Source organism: Eublepharis macularius, chromosome 4, assembly GCF_028583425.1.
Source record: "Eublepharis macularius isolate TG4126 chromosome 4, MPM_Emac_v1.0, whole genome shotgun sequence".
NCBI classification, from domain to species: Eukaryota; Metazoa; Chordata; class Lepidosauria; order Squamata; family Eublepharidae; genus Eublepharis; species Eublepharis macularius.
The window spans coordinates 9690447-9715333 of record NC_072793.1 but is presented as its reverse complement, the minus strand read 5'-3'; the positions used below and the strand labels follow the sequence as shown (position 1 = coordinate 9715333).

The 24887-nt window shown below is 46.8% G+C and overlaps 1 protein-coding gene across 1 annotated transcript; it reads left to right on the top strand.

Annotated features, from left to right (window-relative positions):
• The first annotated feature begins 1883 nt into the window (after window positions 1–1883).
• FIGNL2 (fidgetin like 2) lies at window positions 1884–4043 on the top strand. The gene has a single exon (XM_054978317.1). It carries the CDS (start codon window positions 1884–1886, stop codon window positions 4041–4043), a length of 2160 nt encoding a protein of 719 aa, XP_054834292.1.
• The last annotated feature ends 20844 nt before the right edge of the window (window positions 4044–24887 follow it).

Sequence of the window (24887 nt, the reverse complement as noted above, 5' to 3'; positions counted from 1 at the left end):
TACTTGGGAAATGTATTTGCCTGTCTCTTGGAGCCTATCCGATGGTCAATGGAAATGGACCCTCTGTGCCTTTACAGTTGCTAAAAGGCCTATACTACAGCATTGGAAAGAATTGCTTCTAAATTGGGCTCACTGTTCAAGAAAATATTTTGTCTTCTCCTTTAAACTATTTAAATCCCATTGGAAGAAATGGATTTGATTTAGATGAATATTTCTGTGGATGCAAGGGTGTGATTCACCTGCCTCTTCTGCTCTTGCAGGAGCCCAATTTACTCACCCCAAATTCTGTTCCTGGGGGTCCCTGAACAGGATATTGGGAGGCATTTAGGGCTGCCATGGGAGGGGGAAGAATTGCCCTCCATGGGCAGAAATCCTTGTGACACAGAAATGTTAGTCTGAATCCAGGCCAATATGTGTATACCACAGGGCTTTTTTTCAGCTGGAACGCGGTGGAACGGAGTTCTGGAACCTCTTAAAAATGGTCACATGGCCGGTGCCCCCACCCCCTGATCTCCAGACAGAGGGGAGTTTAGATTGCCCTCCACGCCGCTGAGCTCCCGTGGCCTGGAAGTACACAAAATGGAGATGGAATAGATAAGCTGCAGAGCAGTGAGTGCAAAAAGAAAAAATGAGATGAGACACAAGGCCAGACTGAAGAATCATAAATTGAAAGATTAGATTTTTCGAACTGATACAGAACACAAGGGAAATGATGCAGAGACGGTAGAATTGAAACAGTAAGGATCTTCCTTTGGGAGAAAGGCAAGAAACACTGTACAGTAAATAAAATGTTCATCACAAGGCTGTTCAGAATTCATGTGAATGAAATCCACTTAAAAATGCCTTGCAAATGAAAGAAAAATGTGTGACCACAGTAATATGGTATCTAGATAACCAAGAAGGCAAGCATGAACTTTTGGTCATAGTCCAAATATGACTCCTGCCCATAAGGTTTTATTGATCTCTTTGCATAATGCCTTACTCAAGAATATGTAAGTTTTGATCCTGTTTTGGGCAGCTCATGCCCTAAAAGAACAACTTATGCAATCTTGCATTCCCCATGTAATGGAAGGACGCATTTCCCCCCAAATTCTCCTTTAATTGAATGATAGAGGTTGATAGAGTAGTATTTGGAAAGAATTCATTGACCATCAGGCCTTATATATATTTAAAAAGAAAAGATGTAACAATAGAAAGTGCATAAAAAACTTATACAAGCACTACATTTGGAATTCATTTGAAACTTTTACAAACTTATATAAACAGTACATTTGAAATTAATTTGAATCTTATACAAGCACTACATTTGAAATTAAACTAATAGAAAGATACAGACAAAACGTATAATAACAAAGCTTAATTGTGTAATACCTCTCCTTCCCTTTCCTTGGTTGCTTACACAAACTTTAATGTCAGCTGTCTTGGTTAATCATTTCCTTGAGTTTTATCTTCTTATCTTTATACTGAGTTACCTTATAATGCTTCTTAATTTTGGCCTAAGTAGTCAAGGAAATCCTCCTAAGAGATCCAGAGGAGTTAGCCGTGTTAGTCTGTAGTAGCAAAATAGTAAAGAGTCCAGTAGCACCTTTAAGACTAACCAACTTTATTGTAGCATATGCTTTCGAGAGCCACAGCTCTCTTCGTCAGATGCATCTGACAAAGAGAGCTGTACCTCTCGAAAGCTTATGCTACAATAAAGTTGGTTCCTCTGAAGAGAATTGTTAAATGTTGCCACACTTAGTATGCTCATAATTCTGGGGAGGTGATCAGTAATAATAAAGTGAGGCCAGCAGCTATGCTCAAGACTTTTCATAAGGTTGATTCTCTACCAGGCACATCTAATTCTTGCTTTCTTTCTTCCTCTTTTCCTAGCTCTGTCAAAGATGCACTGGACACCAGAGCATGCTCAGCCTCTGAATCAGTGGCCAGAGCAGCACCTCGATGTCTCCTCCACCACCTCCTCACCTGCTCACAAGTCGGACCTCTACCACAGCAGCCGGCAACGCTTCAATTATGCTTGGGCCAATGATGACATCTCTGCTCTGACCGCTTCCAACCTCCTGAAGAGGTATGCCGAGAAGTACTCTGGAGTACTGGACTCTCCCTATGACAGGCCATCGGTACTCAACACCTATGGGGATGGCACTTTTGGGTCACTCAATGGTCAGAAGAGTGAGATGGAGCCTTGGCCGATGGCACACAGCTCAGAAGGGGCCTACCCTCTGACTCCAATGCATGATGGATTATCCAGCTCCAAAGGGATCGTCGCTCCTGCTGTCACTCCGGGTAATGGTCTTGGCACCTCTCCTGTGGTTGCTAGCAATCTCTCTGATTCAGTTTATCCCAGTAACTCTTGTGGGGGACCCACCACTTCTGGAACCCTTGGAGCCTCTCAGGAGTATCCTTCAGGCTACAGTGGGGCCTACTTACCAGCAGGCTATTGCAGCCAGCCTGCTTCAGCGCTTCCACCTCCCCACCCATCTACTCTGCATAGCTCAGGCCTCCTACAACCAAGCCATCCTTCCACTACGCTTGTCCCTAGCTACAGCTCCTCAGGACCCATGTACAACTATGCCTCAGGCAGCTACCCACCTCAGCCCAGCTATGGCACCATCCATCCTCCCCATGCCACAGCCTCATATTTACCCTCAGGCATTGCTGCCCCTACACCCATTCCCCCATCCTCTCGACCCCCTATGGTCCCTGGGTACAGCTACCAGAGCCCCCTCACAGTGCCTCCGCTCAGTGGTGAGTCAGGGAGCTCTCTGAAAAGGAAGGCCTTTGATGTCACTGGTAGTGAAGATGAAAGTGAAGGCAGGTATCGAAAATACAGCTATGAGCAACCAAAGTCCCCATATCAGATGTCCGACAGTGGTGAATGTAGAGGAAATGGATTCAACCGAAGCTCTGAGGTGCCTTTCAAAGGGGGGAAAAGGCCAGCAGCATCAGGAGTGGCTGTGACAACAGTTCCTTCAGAGGAGCCTGTTGGGAAATACAGCAGCCAGCCCATGAAAGGACTGGTCTCTCCAGCTTACAGTGTTGGTGAAGCTCCACTAAGACCTAGTGAGAACTTTGAGAAGTTCACTTCTCCAACTGCCAATGGTGAGCGTGGGGGAGATTCCTTTTCTGTCAGGATGCAGCCCAAACCACCAACATTTAGCAGCGACAACAGTGACCAGACGGTAGAAGAGCAACCAAAAGCCATGGACCCTTTCATTCTGGAGCTAGTGAACAACAAAATAATTGACTGTGGACCTCCAGTCCAATGGACAGACATCGCTGGGCAAGTCTCTGTCAAAGCTGTCATAGAAGAAGAGCTGGTGTGGCCCATCTTGAGGCCAGGGGCTTACACTGGGGCAAGTCGCCCACCCAAAACCATCCTCCTCTTTGGGCCTTGTGGTGTAGGGAAGACCCTGCTGAGCAGGTGTATTTCTACCCAGCTGGGATCCACCCTACTGAAGCTCAGTGGGACAGCATTGGTCTCCAAGTGGAAGGCTGAAGCTGAGAAGATCCTACAGGCAACTTTCTTTGTGGCCAACTGTCGTCAGCCTTCTGTTGTTCTCCTCACAGATGTGGAATCTCTCTTCGAAGACTCTGCCATACTGAAGTCCCAGCTCCTCTCCTACCTGGATAACCTTGTTACCTCAGGCGAGCAGAATGTGGTTGTCATAGCAACAACTACCAGGCCCGGCAACCTCGATGAAGCCACACAGAGGAGGTTTGCTAAGCGTTTCTACATTTCCCCACCAGATAGTGTTGCCAGGCGGCAGATCCTGCACCATGCTTTGGCCCAGCAAAACTACTGTCTTAGTGAGAGGGAGATGGCTTCCATCGTACAACTCACTGAGAGCTATTCGGGCAGCGAGCTCCTTCAGCTTTGTCAGCAGGCTGGGGCAAACAAGCTGCATGGCCTGGCAGGCCAGCTTCAGCCAACTTCCTACAAGGATTTTGAAAGCCTTTTCTGCAAGATCCACCCTGCCGTCTCTCAGAAGGAGCTGGACTTGTATATGGAATGGGATAAAATGTACGGATCTCGGCATTAGTGGCTGTTGCTTCTTGGAGATCATCTTAGATCTCCTGAGTAGAAGCTCTTTGGGAGCTTTGAGGGTTTTTTAACAATTTCTTTTTGCTGTTGAAGCTTTGTGGTTCCAAGTGCAAAGGTTTCCAAGAGATGGCATGCCACCTGCCAATGAGAAACGGAGATGGGTGAGGAGTCATTCTCATCTTTTGGAAAGTCACCCTTTTTGGATGCAAGAACTGCCCTAGATTGATTGACATACTTTTTTTGTTTTCTAAAAATGTCTGAAAGTTTGACTGTGTGGTGGTTGTTGGGTCTCTTATGTTAATGGAAAGTAGTTGCGCAACGAACTCAGGATAACCTATTTATTATTAATCTGTTTTCCCAGTCATCCCTTTCCATACCAGCATTGTAAAGTGTTCAGCCAGGTATTGTCCCCCCTCCCCTGTCCCTTTTTAATACCATACCTCTTGAATATTTCTCTTCTTTTGGTGTGGCACTGTGGGTCATTCAGCATACCATGCCATAGTTGACTCATTCCTAGGGGAATATTGTACCCTTGGTGCTCTTTAAAGCCATCAAGAGCAGCGTTGTTAAAGCAAATTGCATCAATGGGTTTTGAGGGAAGGGGTTTTGGAATTTTTGTTGTTAAAAATGTAGATTTTTTAATATTCTAGGTCTCCTTTTTATTTTTGTAATGTATGTAGTAATTTTTTTTCTTTTTTAACTACTCAGGAAAAGTAATTTACCTCAAAACAAAAAAGAATGTTTTTTTTTTAAGAAAAAAACTCAAGGAAAATTAAAATAATCTGGAAGGATTACAAATGTACTTTAATGCACATTTGAGTCCCATATTAAAGCAAAATAAAAGGAAAACGAGTAAACTTGAAGTTGTTACAAAGATGAAAGTTGAATGTATTTCAGGGGCTTTTCACAATATGTTATGCCACAACATTTGTTTTTTAAAGAAAACATTTTTTACCATAGCATTTTGGTGGAGTAACGTGTCTTCAAACGGTAAGAAGTATTAGTGTTGTAGTTTATAAAGCCATGGCTAGTACCACTTTTTGAAGGAATCTTTCTATTGTATTTCCAAACTGTGAGCATTTCTCTCTGTTAGGGTCTATAACAGAACCTTTCCAATCAGGTCCCAGAAAGCCAAGAAAAAAAATACTAGTTTAAGCTTCCTAAAGTGTAATTTGAGGCAAAACAAGTACACGTGTATATATTCCTTACTGCAATGATATTTTCAAGGTTCTGGAAGAGACTGAGGGATTGTACTGAAGACATTTCTTCTTTAAAAGGGGATAGTCATGTATAAACATAGGCTGTCATTTCCAATATCCCACTGATGGAAATAAGACCTTAAGTATTTGGAGCAATTCTCTTCTTACACGAAGGACCCCTTACCCAGTCCTGTGCTATTGCCCATTGCAAAGGCTCTTGTTTGCCGTTGTTCACAGTTTCAGTTTCAGTGAAGTAGTCTGCATGTTTTCCTGTGTGGAGTCTGTTAAAATCTGGTGCCTCTTGAGCATGACAGTTCAGGACCCATTGGCCTTGCTGGTAGGCTACAAATGTTTTCTTAAGTGAGGCTTTAGTCATCTTTAACCTCTGTCACACAATTCACATGAACTCTCAACCAAGTGATCAGACTGAAGAGAGGCTTGATAAATGCAAATGGACATTTTAGGCTGGGTAGATTCTGGCATTCACATTAACAAACAGATTCAGGTAACACTAGTATAGACTTTGCTTATGAAAACACTCTATACAAAGTTACATCCTTCTAAGGGTGTAACTGTTTAGGATAGCACTGATAGGCTCAGTGAAGGTGAATTTCAGTCAAACTCAAGCAAGACTTCCTTCTGAGATTGTGCTGTAAATCTTTTTTCTGTCAGAGCTACCTCTCTGTGAGACTGGTATTTGATGTTGAGTCTGAATTTGCTTAGCAAGAAGTATTGTCTAGGCATACGGTTGATCTCTTTTCAGTTGTTAAAAAATCCCCTTGTACCTCCTAAATCACTCCTCAGTTTCTTTCCAACAGTGTTGGAATGCCCCACCTGTGTGGGACAGTGGCATGGGCTGTGTTCTAAGAGCCTTTCTTGATAATCGGGTTATCCAGCGCCCTCCATATGCATGTTCTTACCATGCCATGAGTATAAGCCATCTTCCATCAGGTTTAAGATCTGGGACATTGCATTTTCTCAACACTCAACCCATATCCATGTGCCACACAAAGTAGCCTTTCTCTGTGGCTACTGAAAGCAACTTGTCTCACTTATGAATTGCACACAACACCAGCTTGAGAAAATTCTTTTCTGAACTGAAAGATTTCGATCTGCTTTCATTAAAGATCCAGGAAGCCAAAGCACTTAACACCAGATCGAGAGAGGAACAGGGGAGGCCTAGGCTGAAATCCCAGCTTAGCCATGAACCTTATGACCTAGGGTGAGTTGTAGTGGCCGAGCCTCAGTTGTTCCCCCATTTATAAAGTGGAAATAATGGCAACCTGTCTCACAGGCTTTGTGAGACAAACATTATTAAGCACTTTGCATATCTGAAGTGCTACATTTTTTAAGTAGAAAAGATAGCTACAAATATTTCTCTTTGTAGATTAGTCACTGAGACAAACCTCAAGAGGAGAGGAATTCTATGCAGAGTGAGTCCCGTTTAAGCCCGTTGATTCCAATGGAGTAAACCGCGTGGGGTTACACTATAAGTCTCTTTACAGTCAGACTGAGAGCTGATTCACTCGGCAACTTAAGAACTGATGACTTGCAGCTAAATAATGTGAACTGTCACTAGGGAAACCTCTTGTTCAAGGGGGATTTGCCAAATTTGGGGATATGCCATGTTTAGCCCGTAATGGCTCTTTCACACAAACACAGCACTTGATATTACTGATTGTTTCATACATTACTCAGGGGCAAAGTTAAATTGCTGCTGAGAAAACTCTCAACAAGGAGCTGAGATACAGCTCTGAATCTTCCTCCTGTGCGAGTGGAAAAGCAGTGGAGGTGGCGGGAGGGGATCAGGTTTGAATGAGCCAAAGTATTAAGCATCCCACACACACACACCAGTGCTCTATTCCCAATTATATCTTTCCATGATAGCTTTTTCTTTTAAAAAAAAAAGAGTGATGGGGAAAGGAGTATTGCAGAGATGCCTTTGATGTATGTTTAGCCCTTAACTGAATGCCTAGAAATGTGATCATTTCACAAAGTCATCAAGAGAGCTTCACTGACTCTTCAGTGTAATACATTTAGGACAATCAAGATCATAACATTTTGTCCAGTTAAATTACATTTTAGAAAAAAATGTTGGGTTTTGATTTGAATGTGGTAGATGTTGGAGAATTCATTGCAATCTTTGGCAGTCTTCGAGAGCAAATCGACCCTTTTTAAAAATATCAGCCATAAGTTTGGGGCGAAGAGGAGATACGAATTTTTTTCTTTTCTTTTTTTTTTAAATAAGAAAATCTGATAGCACTTTATTTTGGAATTATATAACTCTTGTCACACACAGAAATAATAGTGGTAATGTTTTCCTATTTTTTCCTCATTCTCATTTCCATAGGAAAAGATAGCCTCTTTGGCATAGTGATTCACATTTCTTATTCATTCACTATTGGCACCTTGAGATATTCTCTTCTGCTGGCTTTTCTTTCTGTCTTGTCTCAAGATGTTTAATCGCTGAGTCTGATTTCTAGTGTCCTGGTGACTGTTAAAAGTGTAGGACCACATGATTCTGATAAATGCTTGGAAGTGAGAGTCTCTGCTTTTATTTATTTATTTTTTTAAAAAAATGAAGCAGTTTGGAATTGAGCCCTTCTCTTTGCATTCCCCAGAATTACAGGTCAAGGGCAAAACAACACATTTCCTTGGCAAATACTCATTTCCTATGTGTGTTTGCCAGATGATGGTGATGCAGTTTGGAGGGAGGGTCCAGCAGGGGAGTCCAGTAGTTTTTTGGGAGAGTGGCTCTTAAGCCTTCCCACTGATCACACACAGCTGCACTCCCAGGCCTTTTCCCACCCAGACAGCCTTAATTGCATCCTAAGGACTTGATGGGATATGGCAGGAGGGGAAATGGCCAGGGAAGAAATTGCAGGGAAGAATCATTGGGGCGGGGCTTAAACACCTCCACCTACACAGTTCTCCTTGCAAATCCCCCAAGCCACTTATTAATTTTGCAAGGCAAACCTGGAGTTTATTTTTTAGTTATTTCAAACATTTTTACACCACCTTTCTACCTAAACAGGGACCCCAAGGCAGTGAGCTGGAAACCCTTGCTTGCCCCTCTGATGCATGGAGCACGGGGGAAGGCTTCCTGTCTGTCATGTCATTGAAATGCAGGTACCTGAACAAACTGGGGTTTTTCTCTTTGCTAAAACCTAGGATTCTAATCCAGGATTAAACCATTTAATTCCCATTTGCAGAAGAATTGGACAGGAGGGGGCACTTGAAGCCTTTCTCCACTGTGCGTATTTGCAAGTCATGAGGGATTGTTGTTTGAGTGGGCACAACAAGACGCCAGGGTTCACGCGTATCACAAACAAAGCCTCTGTTTTGTTTGTGATATCTGAATGTCGCCAATGGATTTTTTCCACCTGAGCTTGTGTCCACCTTATGGGAATATGCCCGTGAAGGTGCTTCGTGTTTTAAAGAGGAGAAATGGCTGCACGCGCCACTAAGACTAGAGCACGGTTTATAGCACTCAGCCAGCAGCACCATCACTTCTGTCAAGAGCGAGCAAGCTTCAGGCTTGTCCTCTTCATTGCCATTCAGTGGCCTTGTATGCCCCAAGCCAACCACTATGCAAGCTGTATGTTTCTCTTATCCGTAACTCCTTTCTTTTCATTTGAGCTGCCCCATTCATTGATTCTTCCTTCACAGCTCCACAGATGACCACATGGATTTCCCCCTTGGAGGCTCAGCATTGGTGATCTTCAGCCAATGAGGATCAGGAGATCAACCTGCTGGGTTGTAACTAAGCCCCTCGAGCACCTCCGTTCTTTTTTTTTGCTGCTGCTGCTGCTTTTTGAAAGGTTTTGCTGCTAGAGCGCAAGGGTGCCACACGCCCTTTCTTTGCATGCAAGGGGAGAGGATGGAATGGTGAGGTCGTTCCTCAGAGAAGGAGATTCCTCTATGGTTCTAACCTGTAGCTTGTTCCCCACTGTGGCAGACCCCTAGAACTCTGCTGTGTTGTCTGCCTCCATCTCTCTCGGACAGTTGCCCACTGGCCTGGCCTTTACCCCTCTTGATTTCGGTTAAAAGTGGGTCCTAGGTCTAGGAAGATTGAAGGCCCATTTTCTACTCCAAAAAAATGAAAACTTCAGAGAGACAGAGCTGTTTTTTATCAAGGCAACTTTCTCTTGTTGGAGAAGCATGGAGGCTTCTGAGTACCTGTGAAGTTTTTTTGGCAGGCTAGTCTCTGTTGCTGCAAAACCTGGTACGCTTCCTACAGTGTTGGTCAGTGAAAGATTTCATCGTTCCCATTGTGTTTCTGCTGCTCTAATGTTTATTTAGCCCAACCTTGTGCCATTCTCTGAGATTTGTTCTTTTTTCCTTTTCCTGGGGGACCACATGGCAACATATCAGTGAAGTTCATATTTTAGAGAAGGAGACAAGCACTTTCCTTTATTTCCAAGACTTGATCCAAAGTTTCTAAATTCAGCTTGAAGCAGGTTTCACTCTATCTCCAGCCATTTTTGTATGCACAAATACTTAGAAACATATGTGAATCCTAAAAAACAAACACCCAGAACCAGTTACATGTTGGTGACTTCCTCCTTAGACATGTACCAAGAATTACAGTGCAGGAGGGGAAGACAAATTTGCTAATTCTCCTTCCCCCCCCCCCCCCAATTCCTGGGAGTCCACTTATTCCCTCAGGAACACATTTGGGGGGCCCAAAAGGCCACTTTGACAAGGGGAACCAGTGAAGTTGCCTTACTTAACTCTAGTGTGGATCTACTCTCACTGCCTGAAAATAATGGCTTCCATGTTATAAGCAAGTTTCTAGCCTTTATAGTTGTTTCTAAATAACTGCAAAAAGTTCTACTGCTGATCATTTATACCTTATCCTTCAGAAACTAAATCATCCCTTTAAAAAACAAAAACCCTTTAAAATAAAAAGACTGCTAACCAATATAACACCTGTTTTAAAGTCACCCTTAGCAAGTTTTGTGAGTAAAAAGAAATATGCAGATGGGTTTTGAGCACTGAGTTTACTTTTCTTTCCTTAGTATAGAGTAATTTCTGTAGATTTTTTAAAACGTAGAATTTCTTTATAAAGAATCAGAAATATAATGTGAGAATCTCTTCTGGCTAGAAAAATGTATGTAAGCACAGATGAGTTACGGGTGGCCTGAACTCCTGTCTTGTGTTTTCATTCGCATGACTCCTACCACAAGACAGGCCGGTTATTAAAAATTATAATGAGATAAAGTATCAGCTCCTTTTAAGGAGCAACATTCTGCATATTTTAAGAGGTGGTGGGACAAAGTACAAATCCAGGTGTGTTGTTTTTAAAAATGGAAGCTGCAGTCTCCATCCTGGTTCTCATGTGGGAAAGTTACGTGGGAATGAGATGGTAAATTGCTGAGGTGGCAGAATGAGCTGCTCCATTGTCAGACTGCAGGTTTGGAATGGCTCCCTGAATTAAAAGCTCTGTGCTAATAGAAAACCAACACAAACAAAGGCAGAGGAGCCTCTTTCTCCCTGAAGTGCCGGTCTATGTTTGCATGGTTTTAAATATATATTTAAATTTGAATATATATATTCAAACATCGAATGTTTGCAGTTTGTGCTATCATTTCAGCCTCCTAGCCCTTCATTCGCAACTAATTCACTTGCACAGGTGAACCAGACTGAGGTGGCAGCATCAATACACCAGGGCAAAGTGTGCAATTGGCATACTCCTTGTCTGCCCCTTCAGGTGAAATTTGAGCTCTGAAGGTAGGTGTCCCTGTGCTATGTAGTGGAGTGGGGGCAGTGGAAGAAGGCTGAGGGAGGGAGCCCACCTCCTCACTGGCGTGATGGCTGCCCTCCCCTTCCCCCCCCTTTGCTCTCTTGTCCCTGATCAGGCGGCATAGGAGAAATGCTGGTTTCAGACTGTCTTGTCAACACTGTGGGACGAAAGGAGATTCTTCTATAGTTGGAAAGCAGCGTGGGGGTTAATGGGTAGAATCTGGTGGAAATGGATCTTTGGAACTGGAAGTGCTGTTGAGGGAGCTCATTGAAGAGGGAAAATGATAGAAGGATGCTGGAGTTTGGGCTTAGATTCTACTTCCCCAAATTACTCAGTTTCTGGCCTAAAAGGACAACAGTGTTACCCTGTTTCTTGACCTCAGCATTTGAATATTCAGGTATATTGTCTCTGAACATGGATGTTCCATTTAGCCATCTTGGGTTATGGGAGAGACTTCCATGGTGTGGGACAGATAGAAGGAAATTGTGGCGGCCCAGGGAAATCCTGAGAGTACTTCAGAAGGAAGGGGAGACAGTGCTCCCTCTTTTTGGGGGGGGGGGGGCAGCTGCTACTGGAAGGCTGTGTGCTTGCATAATGTTCGTGAAAAGGGGGGACAGATCAGGCTGCTCAGGTATTTTGAGCGTATGTCTTTGCTGAGCAAATGTACCCATTTCTGTGTGCTTTTGACGCTAACGGGTTTGGTTCCAATGTTCTGGTCCCACTCGGTGGCTCCACTTAGGAAGCTGTACAGTGGAGCACTCTCAAAAAGAACCTTTTTCATTCATTGCAGCCAAATACTTCTAATCATTCTGTTAAATTATTTGTGTCTGTGTCTTTGTGCGTGTGTCTTTCTGTGCAATTTCAAGGGGCTTGTGGTTATTTAAAAGTCCACATTTCTTTGAAAGGCTTTTGGAATCTCTGCTGAGGAACAACGTACCTAATTTATGTCTGCTGCCTTTTGTGTTAATCTCTCTCTCATTTTTGTGTATAGGTAGGTACTACATTTTTACTACAACTTAGCTCTTCTGTTACAGCATATCCACGTCTCACATGCCCGTCTGAAGACGCTCCCCACCTACAGCAGTTAACACTTAGCTGTGTGGCTGTTGCTTAAGAGTATATATTATTTTTAACACTCTAGCAGAAATCGCCCCTTTGAACATGCATGAATCTGTGATGGGGGTATAGAGTTGCTACTCAGAAGTATTCAAACTCTTCCATGCTCCTGTTACAGAAAGCTGTCCCAAACAGAGCCATTGCCTTGTCTCACCTTGTAAAAGAAAAGTCCACCTAGACGACAGTGGAATCTGAAGGAGAAGCCCATTTCAGAGTAAGTTGTGAGGGTTATCACACAGATTACTAGTATATTAAGTTCATGTGCAAACTCACACTCAGTTAATACTGATTTTTTTTTTAAAAAAAAAATTACCCTCTCTGTATTAAGGCATACCTTTTTCTCTTGATGTGGATCTGTGGCTTTAGGACAATGCATTCCAGGGAACTAGGGTTCTTCCAAGTTTATTGGGGGCTCCTCAGTTAATTAGTAATGAGAGATGAGCTTTCTTGAAAAAACACCCTGCAATGTGTGGGAGAGTTATATTCACAGTTGCACTTACCATTCATGCGCAGGGCAACAATGAGAGCTCTATGTTAGCTGACTCTGGCTCACAATATTCCCCAGGATCTTCTACAGCACGCAATGGGTTCTCAGCAGATACATCAGTATCCTCCCTGAAGGAACAAAATGAAACCATGACTGTCAATAAAGCTAATGGTTTCCAAATTCCTAGCAGTCCGTATGGTCATCATCCAAGCCCAACTGCTGGGAGATTAAGAATTTTGGATACTCAAGGTTCTGTGATGCTGAGAGAGTTCGATTTTTAAAGGGGTCACAGTCTCTTGATATCATCCTGGTACCTTCACTGGAAATTCTCCTAGGTATCAGATATATACCTCAGGTTGATAGCTCTTTTTGTCCCTTCTCCCTCCAAAAAGTGGTACTGGAATATTTGAAGACTTTTAAAGAAATTGTTTTTGACTTTGTACATCCTCTGTAACCATTTCTACCTCATTTTGCAACATATTGTACATGAAAGTATTTAATTCATGTCTTATTAATGTCTGAAAAAAATGCGTTTGAACTGTAATGGTCTACCTCAGAAAATACTGTATTTTAAAAAGAAAAGTATTACACAGTATTAAAGAGATTACATGGAATGAAAAGCTGTTGGATAAATTTTGTTTTTAATCTTCCCAAAAAGCCATGGGTCTTTGTGATTTCAGTGACAATTCTGACAAGCATACTCAGGAATCTGACTTATTAAATCAGCAAAAGTACAGGAAGTTTATATTCAGGGGACAACTGATATAACAATGGAAAAATTGGTGATTTTTCATATCTGAGATGAAGATATGTGGTTCAGTCTTTTGTTTGACAAATGACTTCCTTTCAACAATTACTGGCTTAACACTTGTAAAAATATGCTTGTGGCGAACCATGTATTCTTTGTTCTGTAATCTTTATAATAGCAAACCAAATAAAAGAATATTCAGGGCATTCCAGAAGTTAATGAAGCTATGAGTGTACTGGCACACAAAGGATTTGCTCTAGACGAGGCTGAAGGTTTACAACTTAAGAACTCGGTCATCAAAGAATCAGATCAGAAGAAGGAAGCTTTATAGGCCGTCCTGCCTGTTTTCTGTGCTTCCAAAAAGATACAAACATTATTAGCCTGTAAGCAGTGATGTTCGCTCCAGTTACCTGTGCTTCCAATCTAATTAGACAGCCATGTGGACTATGGTTCTGTATGTAGCTCTAGGACAACACCCCAGCAATAGCAATGGAGGCCATTTCCTTCCTTTGTGAACAAGCAACTTGTATCTCAAAAACGTGTACAAGGTACAGGTTGGAGCTGGAATGCAAATGATACACCTGTGTAGTGTGCTATTTTGGCTTGGTACCTGTGTGTCACAAAGCCACCCACCTCCAGCCCTAGAACAATTCTTGTTTCCATTTTTCTAAAACAGCGAAGGACGGTCATCTAAATTAATTAGCCATGTGTGTGCACTTCAGTGTTTCATTCTCACCTGCCTGAAGCGTGAGGGGAGAAGCAAAAGAAGGTGATGGAGCCTGTATTTGTTTCTCTAGCATGTGTGTGTGTTGTGCAAATTACAAAATTAGGAAGAAGCCAGGCTCTTTCTTACTTATTTAAAATATTGATTTCCCACTTCCCCACAATGAAAACCAGAAAGCTATTAAAACAGTCTTCTTTTTCTGAGCCCCCACAGCAAAGTAAGTTTCCTTGTTCCCTCTGGTATTCTGCTCCACAGGTAAGGGAAACAACATACAAAGTGCAAGCTTTGGCACAGGAAGAGTATACAATCTTGGCTGAAGGGGTGGTGAGAAGAAACGTAATGGGTGTATAACGTGCCTGGATTCACACAGGGAGAGAGGCCCTTCAAATATGTGGGTCAGATTGTGAAGAGCTTTAAAAATAAATTGAGTTTAGAAACAAAAATGCAGCCAATACAATTGACCTAGATCATGCACCAGATAGCCCCTGATAATAAATAGGTTAGTGTGCTTTGTACCAATCATCAGCTTGTTTTACTTGTGCAGCCCTGAGTAAAGCACATTTGTCAGTCAATGGCAGTCAGGTCCCTCAAGCCCTCCACAGTTAACACACAGGTGTTCCAGTTGAAGTAGCTTTATTGAGATCCATACAGTTCAGGGTGTTCACCCAATGGTGGCAATTGGCAGAAGTGACAATTCAAACAAAGGCATTGCTAATTATAGGGAAACTTTCTGCCCTTCGGGGTCCATTGACATTCTGGCGTGAAACCCCAAAGAGGTTACATGGGAACAGATTAGTTTAGACTACATGAAGTACAAAGCAAAATATCCCAGTCTCTGGGCAGAGATACAATGTCCGGCTGCTAGCAGCTCTCCTTCAAGGACACTTTCTGGAAGAAGTGAAAGTACATATTTTCAACAGATAACAGAGAGGCCCCACTGGCTCTCCTGCAATTAATATTAGCAGTTAAGACACTCTCAGATGATCTACACAGTACACAGCATATAACTCTGGCAGACAGCATTGACCAGTACAAAATGCAGAATACGATCATGGCTGATTCCGCACACGTTGGATAATGCACTTTCAATGCACTTTATCAATCGTTTGACGTGGATATTTTGTTCCGCACACAAAAAAATCCATTCCAAATGATCTATAAAGAGGATTGGAAGTGCGGAATCAGCCCATGGCAAGGTATGCTGGCATACATGACAACATTACAGCAGTCCAACCATGAGATTAAAAAAGCATGGAGCAGCATGGCCAGATCAGCTGACTGTAACAGGAGAGTATTGAAGAGCCTCATGCAATTGGGGTGCAAAAGTACTCCAGACTTCAGCAGATTTGCAAGAACACCAGCCTTACCAACCAGCATCAGTTCCATCTCTGAACAGTCTTGTTCAGTAGAGTAAAAATCCACTGCAACTTTTCTCCTTTATATTATATCCCAGTCTCACTTGAGCTTGATGTAAAAGGAACTCATGTTTTTTTCAGGCTGATGATTCCACATGGAGGTTTTTCTCTGCTTTTGCCTCACAGCTCGAGCACTTGGGAAGTGATGGTATCCACATAATGCCATGCTCAAGTTGTCCTCTTTCCAAGTTTGTCCTAACCCTTGCTCTTTCCCAAACCTGTTTTACACTGATTTTTAAAGAAAGAAAGTCCAAGCACATAGTCGTTCCATTTGGATGCAGAGGTGCCCATTTTCAAAGGTCATGCCCACATCGGCACCATTTTCCTATTGACAGCGTCTGGCAGCCCCCATGTTCCCAATAATACCACCAGAGGGCTTTTTGAGAGCTTTTTAAAAATCAATAATTGCTGTAACAGTGTAACACTATAGTGCAACAGCAACTGTGAGCATCATGTACCATCAAGTCATTTCTGATTTATGGTGACCCTATGAATGAACCACCTCCAAAACCGTCCTGTCATTAACAGCTCAGATCTTGCAGACTTTTAAAAAAGTCCTCCCAAAGCCCTCTGATGGTACAGTGGGGGACTGACACCAGGAACGTGCCCAGAAAACTCCTGTGTGGGAGATCCATTGTCAGTGTGAATGCTTCTGCAACATGGAGAATCTCACCATGTGGAAATAGCCTTCTACTCCTTTTTGCCAACAGTTGATCTCCCTGTATAAAATAAAAGTCTGAACCCTGCAGGTTTCTGTGTTGCAGCAGGCTTCATTAACACACACACATTCAAAAAACTGCCTTATATTGAATCAAACGATTGGGCCATCAAGGTCAGTATTGCCTACACAGACTGGCAGCAGCTCTCCAGGTGCTCAGGCAGAAGTTGTTCACATTACCACCTGATCCTTCCACAGCTGAAGGTACTGAGGATTGAACCTGGGACCTTCTGCAGGCCAAGCAGATGCCCCAACTCTGAGCCACAGTTCCTCCAAAGGGTGCCAATCTCAGCGCGGAATCTTGGGATTTCCAGGAGCGGAAGTACTTCAGGTGCTGCAGTAAATTCTTTCCTTACACTGTAAAAAACACATGCAAGACAGTGGGCACAAGCCAGGCTTCCCAAAGGGTCTGGGGAAGGGCCCTGCTAGAGCGGAATGGTTATTGATTCCCCAGGCTGCATTGCAGAATGTGGGAGGACGGGCAGGCTAGGGTGACCCCGATTCAGCAACCAATGCATGGATGCAAAAGACTCTTGTGCAGCTAACCCTAACCTACCCTCCTGAATCCCTCCTAGCCCCACAGGCATGGCCTTGTATCACTGGCAAACCCCACTAAGGGCTGCACACACATGGTCAACCTGCCTGTAGTATGGCCCTTGCAAAAACAACTTATGAAAAACAATCTGTGGGGGAGTGTGAGCTATGCCTTAATGCCTCGATGTTCAGCTAATCTGCCACACCATTGCCTGCCATGTTTGCATATGCGATGAATGAGATGGCAGCGCATTCTGTCCCTGGGGATCTGAATGTGCATGCCAGCAGCACTGTAGATCTGGGCATGAATCCTACACCTTTGCTCCTTGTGCTCCATGCTCCCCAGCACTGTGGAGGTAGTCCTGCACTGTACGGCACCTTACTCTCTCACTTCGCACTCTGGGTCTCCTTGAAAAACATTGGTCAAGTGCCAGAAGAAGCAGCACCATGGTGGAGGACTGCCTCTGCAGCAGCCAGGGAGAAGTGCACCCAGAATAAAGGCAGAGGGTCCAAGCCCTGGGCCCCAGGATCTACTCTGCACTGGCAAAGGCCCCTGCACCCTGCCCTCCACAGGGTGCCCTCCTATATTCAGTAGATAGTTGGTGGCATGTGTGTTTCCTACACTTGTGGGAAGCCAACATATACAGTTCAGTGACAAAAGAATAGCCATGTTAATCTACTGGCACTCAAAATGGGAAGAGTCCTAGGGCACCTTAAAGGCTAACATTTATTCCAGTAAGAGCCTAATTCATTAGATACAAGCCCTGTTCATAAGTTACAGTGAATGGTGCAAGCCATGTACTGTGTACTCTTGATTTCTCTTTATACATGCATCAAGTAATTCTCAAATTACGTTCAACACATGTACAGCTCAACATGAGATTTAAATCCCACATTTATCTAGGTACTGGTCACCTGTTTAATTTGTAAAGTGAACCCATGTTGGATTTCTTCCAAACGTACGTGTAGGATGCACAGGATGTACATGTGTTTACTGATGAACATGGCTATGGTGGCTCCTTATTGAGTGCTCCCTGTTAAGAATACTTATTGCTGTTCATACAGTCCATTTAACTCTTCCACCCTTCCAGTATGTGGCATCTTTGTTTTGGGAAAAAAGTAATACTTGGCAAGGCCCTAGTACCTTGCAGATATGTGCTGTCAAATCGCCTCCAACCTATGGCGACCCTATGAATGAAAGATCTCCGGAATGTCCTATTATCTAACAGACTTGCTCAGATCTTGCAGACTGGAGGCCATGGCTTCCTTTATTGAGTCAAGCTATCTCATTTTGGGTCTTCCTCTTTTCCTGCTGCCTCCCAACCTTTCCTAGCATTATTGTCTTTTTCAATGAGTCTTGTCTTCTCATGTGACCAAGGTATGACAGCCTCAGTTTTGTCTTGGGACAAAATTATATCCTGTGCTTGCAAACATTTATGTGGAACCCCATGGAAGATGGAGCAGCTGGGAAGGATGCAGCAGAAGAGAGATGGGGCAGAAGTGGTTAAGCATACCCCACTCTGAATATGCTGCTGCTTTCCTGAAAATCGCTTTTCTGAAGCTGCAAGTATCAAGGTTTAAATACACATGTTTGTTTGCATGTAGTCCCGACCTACTATAGAAGAGGAAAAGAACAACAGCTGAGATGGAATCCTGTTGCCCTCTGATGGTAAGTCTTCAGATATGAAGGGGAATCTTTCTTTGCATACAAAGTTTCTTATTCCCTTTTGTGTATCTCTCTCTCACACACACCCGCCCACCCTTCTGAATGCCATAAATCTGCCAGCATATAATAATTAAGGGGTCATGGAGAGCCTATTTTTAAATAAATGTTAAAATCCTTTACTAGCTTGGGGACACAGACTTATGGCCAAATGCAATGGCCAATGAATGCCAGATGTTCAAAGACTGCTTGTCTGTTTCCCACAGCATTCAATAACGTGCTATAACCCAGGAAGGCTTAGCTTTGCTAGAACCCATGCCATTATCTATTGGACAACAACTGATGGAGCGAGATACCTTGGCTGCAATTCAGTTATCACTAAAATCCTTGGTTGCAATTCAGTTGTACAGCCTCCCTCTCCTCCATCCAGCTTGAAGATATTGCTTCAAATGGCCCCCATTTACACTCTGGAATCTGTGAATGAAATCAAAGGAGCAGAATAGGTCATTGGTGGGAACTCTCCCCCCAATCACAAAATGTGGATTGTTTGTTTTCATTCCACAGCAAGGCGGGCAGTAACTTAATAAAAGGAGGGAGGGAGGGAGGGTGTGTTCATGGCTTCCTAAGGCGGAACAATGAAACCACTGTGCATTTCTAATAGGCTCTCTGTAGGATTTACAGGAAGGTGTAAAGTAGGCCTGCTGCTGAAAGAAGGAAGTTTTCCACATAGCGGCCTCAGAACTAACAACCATGATTGTCTACAGGTGTGGTTAAGAAGGAGCAAGAAACCTGAACTTTAAGGTTCACAATAGGGAGGGACAATTTGGATATGTGTTCTGGTTAGTTATCTGACCTTCTAGTCTTCTGTATCTATGAGTAGGCATAAAATGTCCATAGATGTAGGAGTCTGGAAGGTCAAATAGCAAGGCATGTGTGCGCACGCACCCGCACACACACAGACACAGGGCAGCCATTTCATGCTGAGAAAACATAGTACAAGGATGAAGGATGAAGCCCTTCTCCCCCCTGCACTTTGGTCCCAGTCCAAACTGTGTTCCTGAGGTGCTTGGAAAATTAGATCCCAGCAGCTGTCATCTGACTGAAGGGAATGAGAGTCAAATGGAGGGAACTCTGGCCCAAAACACAAAGTGTAGTTTGGCTCATTGGCAATACAGACTCAGGCTGAGGCAGTTGCTGTGTGAGAAGAGCAAGTTTCTTTAACTGCTGGCTGGCCACAACTAGACATGGGCACGAACCGCATTACGAACACTAAAAAACCACGAACAGCTTGATCGTCTGGTTGCAAGCCAGCAGTTCATGAGTGTTCAAGGCCAACGAACCAGCATTCGTAAGAAGCCCGTTTTGTTCGTGAAGCCAGACAGTCAGGCGCCATCAATCAATTCCCTTGGAAACAGAGCCGGGGGAATGCCTGAACTCTGTCTGCACTCCTTCTGTCGCCCTGGAAACCCGAATCAAAGCCTAGCTTACCTTGATCGGCAGGTCTTCCTTCCCACTATGGAGCTGCAAAGTGGTTACAACTTGGGAGAAGACATCCGGGGGAGGGGGGAGGAGGGGTGTTCTGTAGCCATGGACACTCCAATCTCATCCCTGCAAACCCTGATAGGCAGCTCTTACGGCCAACCAAAGACCTCCTGTGTTGCTCTATGGGACCTCAGCTTATAAAAAGCACTGGGCTCCCAGGCTGGGTTGCACTTTCAGTGAGCAGTGGAGTGTGACAGAGATGTTGTTTGCCACTTGCTAGCCTTTGGGGAGAGAGACAGAGTATAACTGAGCTTGGATTTTTGGGATAGGCACCTATCTCCTCTGGTTCCAGGGCTGCTGCCTGGCTCTGGGGCCAAACTCAGTGGGCACCTTGGCTGAGGGCTCACATTACTATCAGTGCCTGATTTGGTCAGGTCTGTGGGAGTGGTGGGCTAGGGCTCTAGTCCCTCCCTCCCTCTGGTTCCAGGGCTGCTGCCAGCCCTGTGGCCAAGCTCAGTGGGCACCTCAGCTGAGGGCTCACACAGTATTATTAGTGCCTGATCTGGTCAGGTCTGTGGAAGTGGTGGGCTAGGGCTCTGACCCCTCCCTCCCTCCCTCTGGTTCCAGGGCTGCTGCCAGCCCTGGGGCCAAGCTCAGTGGGCACCTCAGCTGAGGGCTCACACAGTATTATTAGTGCCTGATCGGGTCAGGTCTGTGGGAGTGGTGGGCTAGGGCTCTAGTCCCTCCTTCCCTCTGGTGCCAGCGCTGCTGCCAGGCCCTGGGGCCAAGCTCAGTGGGCACCTCGGCTGAGGGCTCACACAGTATTTTTAGTGCCTGATCTGGTCAGGTCTGTGGAAGTGGTGGGCTTGGGCTCTGACCCCTCCCTCCCTCCCTCTGGTTCCAGGGCTGCTGCCAGCCCTGGGGCCAAGCTCAGTGGGCACCTCAGCTGAGGGCTCACACAGTATTATTAGTGCCTGATCGGGTCAGGTCTGTGGAAGTGGTGAGCTAGGGCTCTAGTCCCTCCCTCCCTCTGGTGCCAGGGCTTCTGCCAGGCCCTGGGGCCAAGCTCAGTGGGCACCTCAGCTGAGGGCTCACACAGTATTATTAGTGCCTGATCTGGTCAGGTCTGTGGAAGTGGTGGGCTTGGGCTCTGACCCCTCCCTCCCTCCCTCTGGTTCCAGGGCTGCTGCCAGCCCTGGGGCCAAGCTCAGTGGGCACCTCAGCTGAGGGCTCACACAGTATTTTTAGTGCCTGATCGGGTCAGGTCTGTGGGAGTGGTGGGCTAGGGCTCTAGTCCCTCCCTCCCTCTGGTGCCAGGGCTTCTGCCAGCCCTGGGGCCAAGCTCAGTGGGCACCTCAGCTGAGGGCTCACACAGTATTTTTAGTGCCTGATCTGGTCAGGTCTGTGGAAGTGGTGGGCTTGGGCTCTGACCCCTCCCTCCCTCCCTCTGGTTCCAGGGCTGCTGCCAGCCCTCGGGCCAAGCTCAGTGGGCACCTCAGCTGAGGGCTCACACAGTATTATTAGTGCCTGATCGGGTCAGGTCTGTGGGAGTGGTGGGCTAGGGCTCTAGTCCCTCCCTCCCTCTGGTGCCAGCGCTGCTGCCAGGCCCTGGGGCCAAGCTCAGTGGGCACCTCGGCTGAGGGCTCACACAGTATTTTTAGTGCCTGATCTGGTCAGGTCTGTGGAAGTGGTGGGCTTGGGCTCTGACCCCTCCCTCCCTCCCTCTGGTTCCAGGGCTGCTGCCAGCCCTGGGGCCAAGCTCAGTGGGCACCTCAGCTGAGGGCTCACACAGTATTTTTAGTGCCTGATCTGGTCAGGTCTGTGGAAGTGGTGGGCTAGGGCTCTGACCCCTCCCTCCCTCCCTCTGGTTCCAGGGCTGCTGCCAGCCCTGGGGCCAAGCTCAGTGGGCACCTCAGCTGAGGGCTCACACAGTATTATTAGTGCCTGATCGGGTCAGGTCTGTGGGAGTGGTGGGCTAGGGCTCTAGTCCCTCCTTCCCTCTGGTGCCAGCGCTGCTGCCAGGCCCTGGGGCCAAGCTCAGTGGGCACCTCAGCTGAGGGCTCACACAGTATTATTAGTGCCTGATCTGGTCAGGTCTGTGGAAGTGGTGGGCTTGGGCTCTGACCCCTCCCTCCCTCCCTCTGGTTCCAGGGCTGCTGCCAGCCCTGGGGCCAAGCTCAGTGGGCACCTCAGCTGAGGGCTCACACAGTATTTTTAGTGCCTGATCGGGTCAGGTCTGTGGGAGTGGTGGGCTAGGGCTCTAGTCCCTCCCTCCCTCTGGTGCCAGGGCTTCTGCCAGCCCTGGGGCCAAGCTCAGTGGGCACCTCAGCTGAGGGCTCACACAGTATTTTTAGTGCCTGATCGGGTCAGGTCTGTGGGAGTGGTGGGCTAGGGCTCTACTCCCTCCTTCCCTCTGGTGCCAGGGCTGCTGCCAGGCCCTGGGGCCAAGCTCAGTGGGCACTTCAGCTGAGGGCTTACACAGTATTATTAGTGCCTGATCGGGTCAGGTCTGTGGAAGTGGTGGGCTAGGGCTCTAGTCCCTCCTTCCCTCTGGTGCCAGGGCTGCTGCCAGGCCCTGGGGCCAAGCTCAGTGGGCACCTCGGGTGAGGGCTCACACAGTATTATTAGTGCCTGATCGGGTCACGTCTGTGGGAGTGGTGGGCTAAGGTTCTGCCCTCTCCCTCCCTCCCTCTGGTTCCAGGGCTGCTGCCAGCCCTGGGGCCAAGCTCAGTGGGCACCTCGGCTGAGGACTCACAGTATTATTAGTGCCTGATCAGGGCAGGTCTGTGGGAGTGGTGGGCTAGGGCTCTAGTCCCTCCCTCCCTCCCTCCCTCTGGTTCCAGGGCTGCTGCCAGCCCTGGGGCCAAGCTCAGTGGGCACTTCGGCTGAGGGCTCACACAGTATTATTAGTGCCTGATCAGGTCAGGTCTGTGGGAGTGGAGGGCTAGGGCTCTGACCCCTCCCTCCCTCTGGTTCCAGGGCTGCTGTCAGGCCCTAGGGCCAAGCTCAGTGGGCACCATGGCTGAGGGCTCACAGTGTCATCTCCTTTTCTCTCCTCAATTCTTGTTTTCTGGCACTACAAGGCTTTGGGTGAGGGGCAAGAGTGGTCATGGTGGGAAGTGTAGAGATTGTCCCGGTTGCACCACGGGAAGCAGTGCTGTGCAGGGCTCTGGAGCAGCAGAGACTCCTGCTTCCAAAAAATCACCTGTTGCGGCTGTGGAGGAGGCCAAATAGCTCCGGCAGAAGAGGAACTCTTGAAAATGTTTGATGAGGAGGAGGCCGAGGGATCCTTTGAGGAATGGTTGGGGTTCGAGGAAACATCCAGCCCGTCCCCATCCCAAACTACCGGTGCTGCCCCTGCCTCCAGTCCACCCCTCACTCCGTCTTCCATTGCCAGCTCCGTGGCACAGCCAGTAACCCTTCGTCCTCCCTCCCCTGGAACCGTTAGCGGGCCACAGTTCAACCTCAATGTATGGAGGCACTTTCAGGCCCTTCCAACTGACCCCTGTGTGGTGCGGTGTTGTGTGTGTGATGGCCTGGTGTGCAGGGGCAATGACCCAAAGCACCTGTCATCGACAACCCTGAGTAGGCACCTGAAGAGGCACCACCCGAACCTGTGGTCTCTATCCTCGGGCAGCAAAACATCCATCAGGGGGGAGACAGAGGGCCACCACCAGCTCATCTGATCCAGGATCTGTGAAAGGGTCACCAGAATGCACCCCAAGAAAGAAGCCTTGCCCCGAGGGTGCTGCTGGTGGGAGCAGAAGGGTCAGGCAGGCCGCCCTGGGGGAAGTTGTTCCATCGGGGTCGGGGGTGGTGCCGCTGAAAAGGTTGAGGTCTAGGGCTCAGGAGGTGGGTGTTCATGTGGTGGCACAGACGATTGGCCTGCAAGGCTTCCCCCTATCGGTCGTGGAGGGCGTGGGTTTCCAACTGCTGTTCCAGCACTTTGCCCCATGGTTCTCCATGCCATCATGGTGCACCGTTGGGCATCGAGTCATGCCTGCCCTCTACAAGTCAGTGTGAGACATGGTGCACAGAGAGCTGTTGATTGCCCAAGGCTGTACAGTACACTTCATGGCCAACCTGTGGAGCAGCTGCCATCATGGGTACCTTGCCTTCACTGCCCACTGGTGGCAACCAGAGGACCTCTGCCACCCCAGGCCAAGATCTGGCAGCCGTAAAAAAGTGCCCAGCTTGACACTGGGCTACAGGGCAGTTCTTCTCCAGGCCTGGTGGATGGACAAGGTCCACACCAGGAAGAACATCACTGCCACCGTAAAGGCGGCTCTGAGGGAGTGGACGTCCAGGGTGGAAGGGTTTGTCCGTGGCTTCATGGTGACGGATGCAGGAGCCAACATGTTGGCAGCCCTGAAAGAGGCATCCCTCCTGGGCCTCGTGTGCATGGCGCACAAGCTGCACCTTGTGATGAGGGATGTGCTCGGGCTGGGGAGCAAGCCAAGGGACAGCTGGGACAAAGGAACCTTGTGGATGCGCAATCTGCTGGACAGCTGCCGTCGCATCGCTTCCCACTTCTCCCGCAGCATAAACTCTTCCCGTGAGCTGTTCCAGAAGTAGGGGGAGGGAGGGCACGCCGAGCACCAACTCTTCCAGGACCTGCCCACCCACTGGAACTCCCCCTACGACATGATATGTCATCTGGTGGAGCAGAAGGGCCCGTTGCAAAACATCCTGTCCTCTTTGGATGTGCTGAGGAGGGGAGAGGAGCTGAGCCTCAGCTCCTTGGAATGGAGAGTCCTTGCCCAGATGTCCCAGATACTGAAACCCTTCAAGGATGCCACTGAGCTGTTGTGCTCGTACGAGGCCATCCTGGGTGAGGTCATCCCCCTGATCCATGGGCTCGACCGGTTTCTGGCCCAGGAGCTCCAGCACAAGCAAGAGCTGCTCCCCGGGGTCCAGGACTTTGTCAGGAGGATTCAGGCCTGTGTGGCTGAGCGCTTGCATCCTCTGTGTCACGAGGCGCCGTACCAACTGACCTCCCTCTGTGACCCC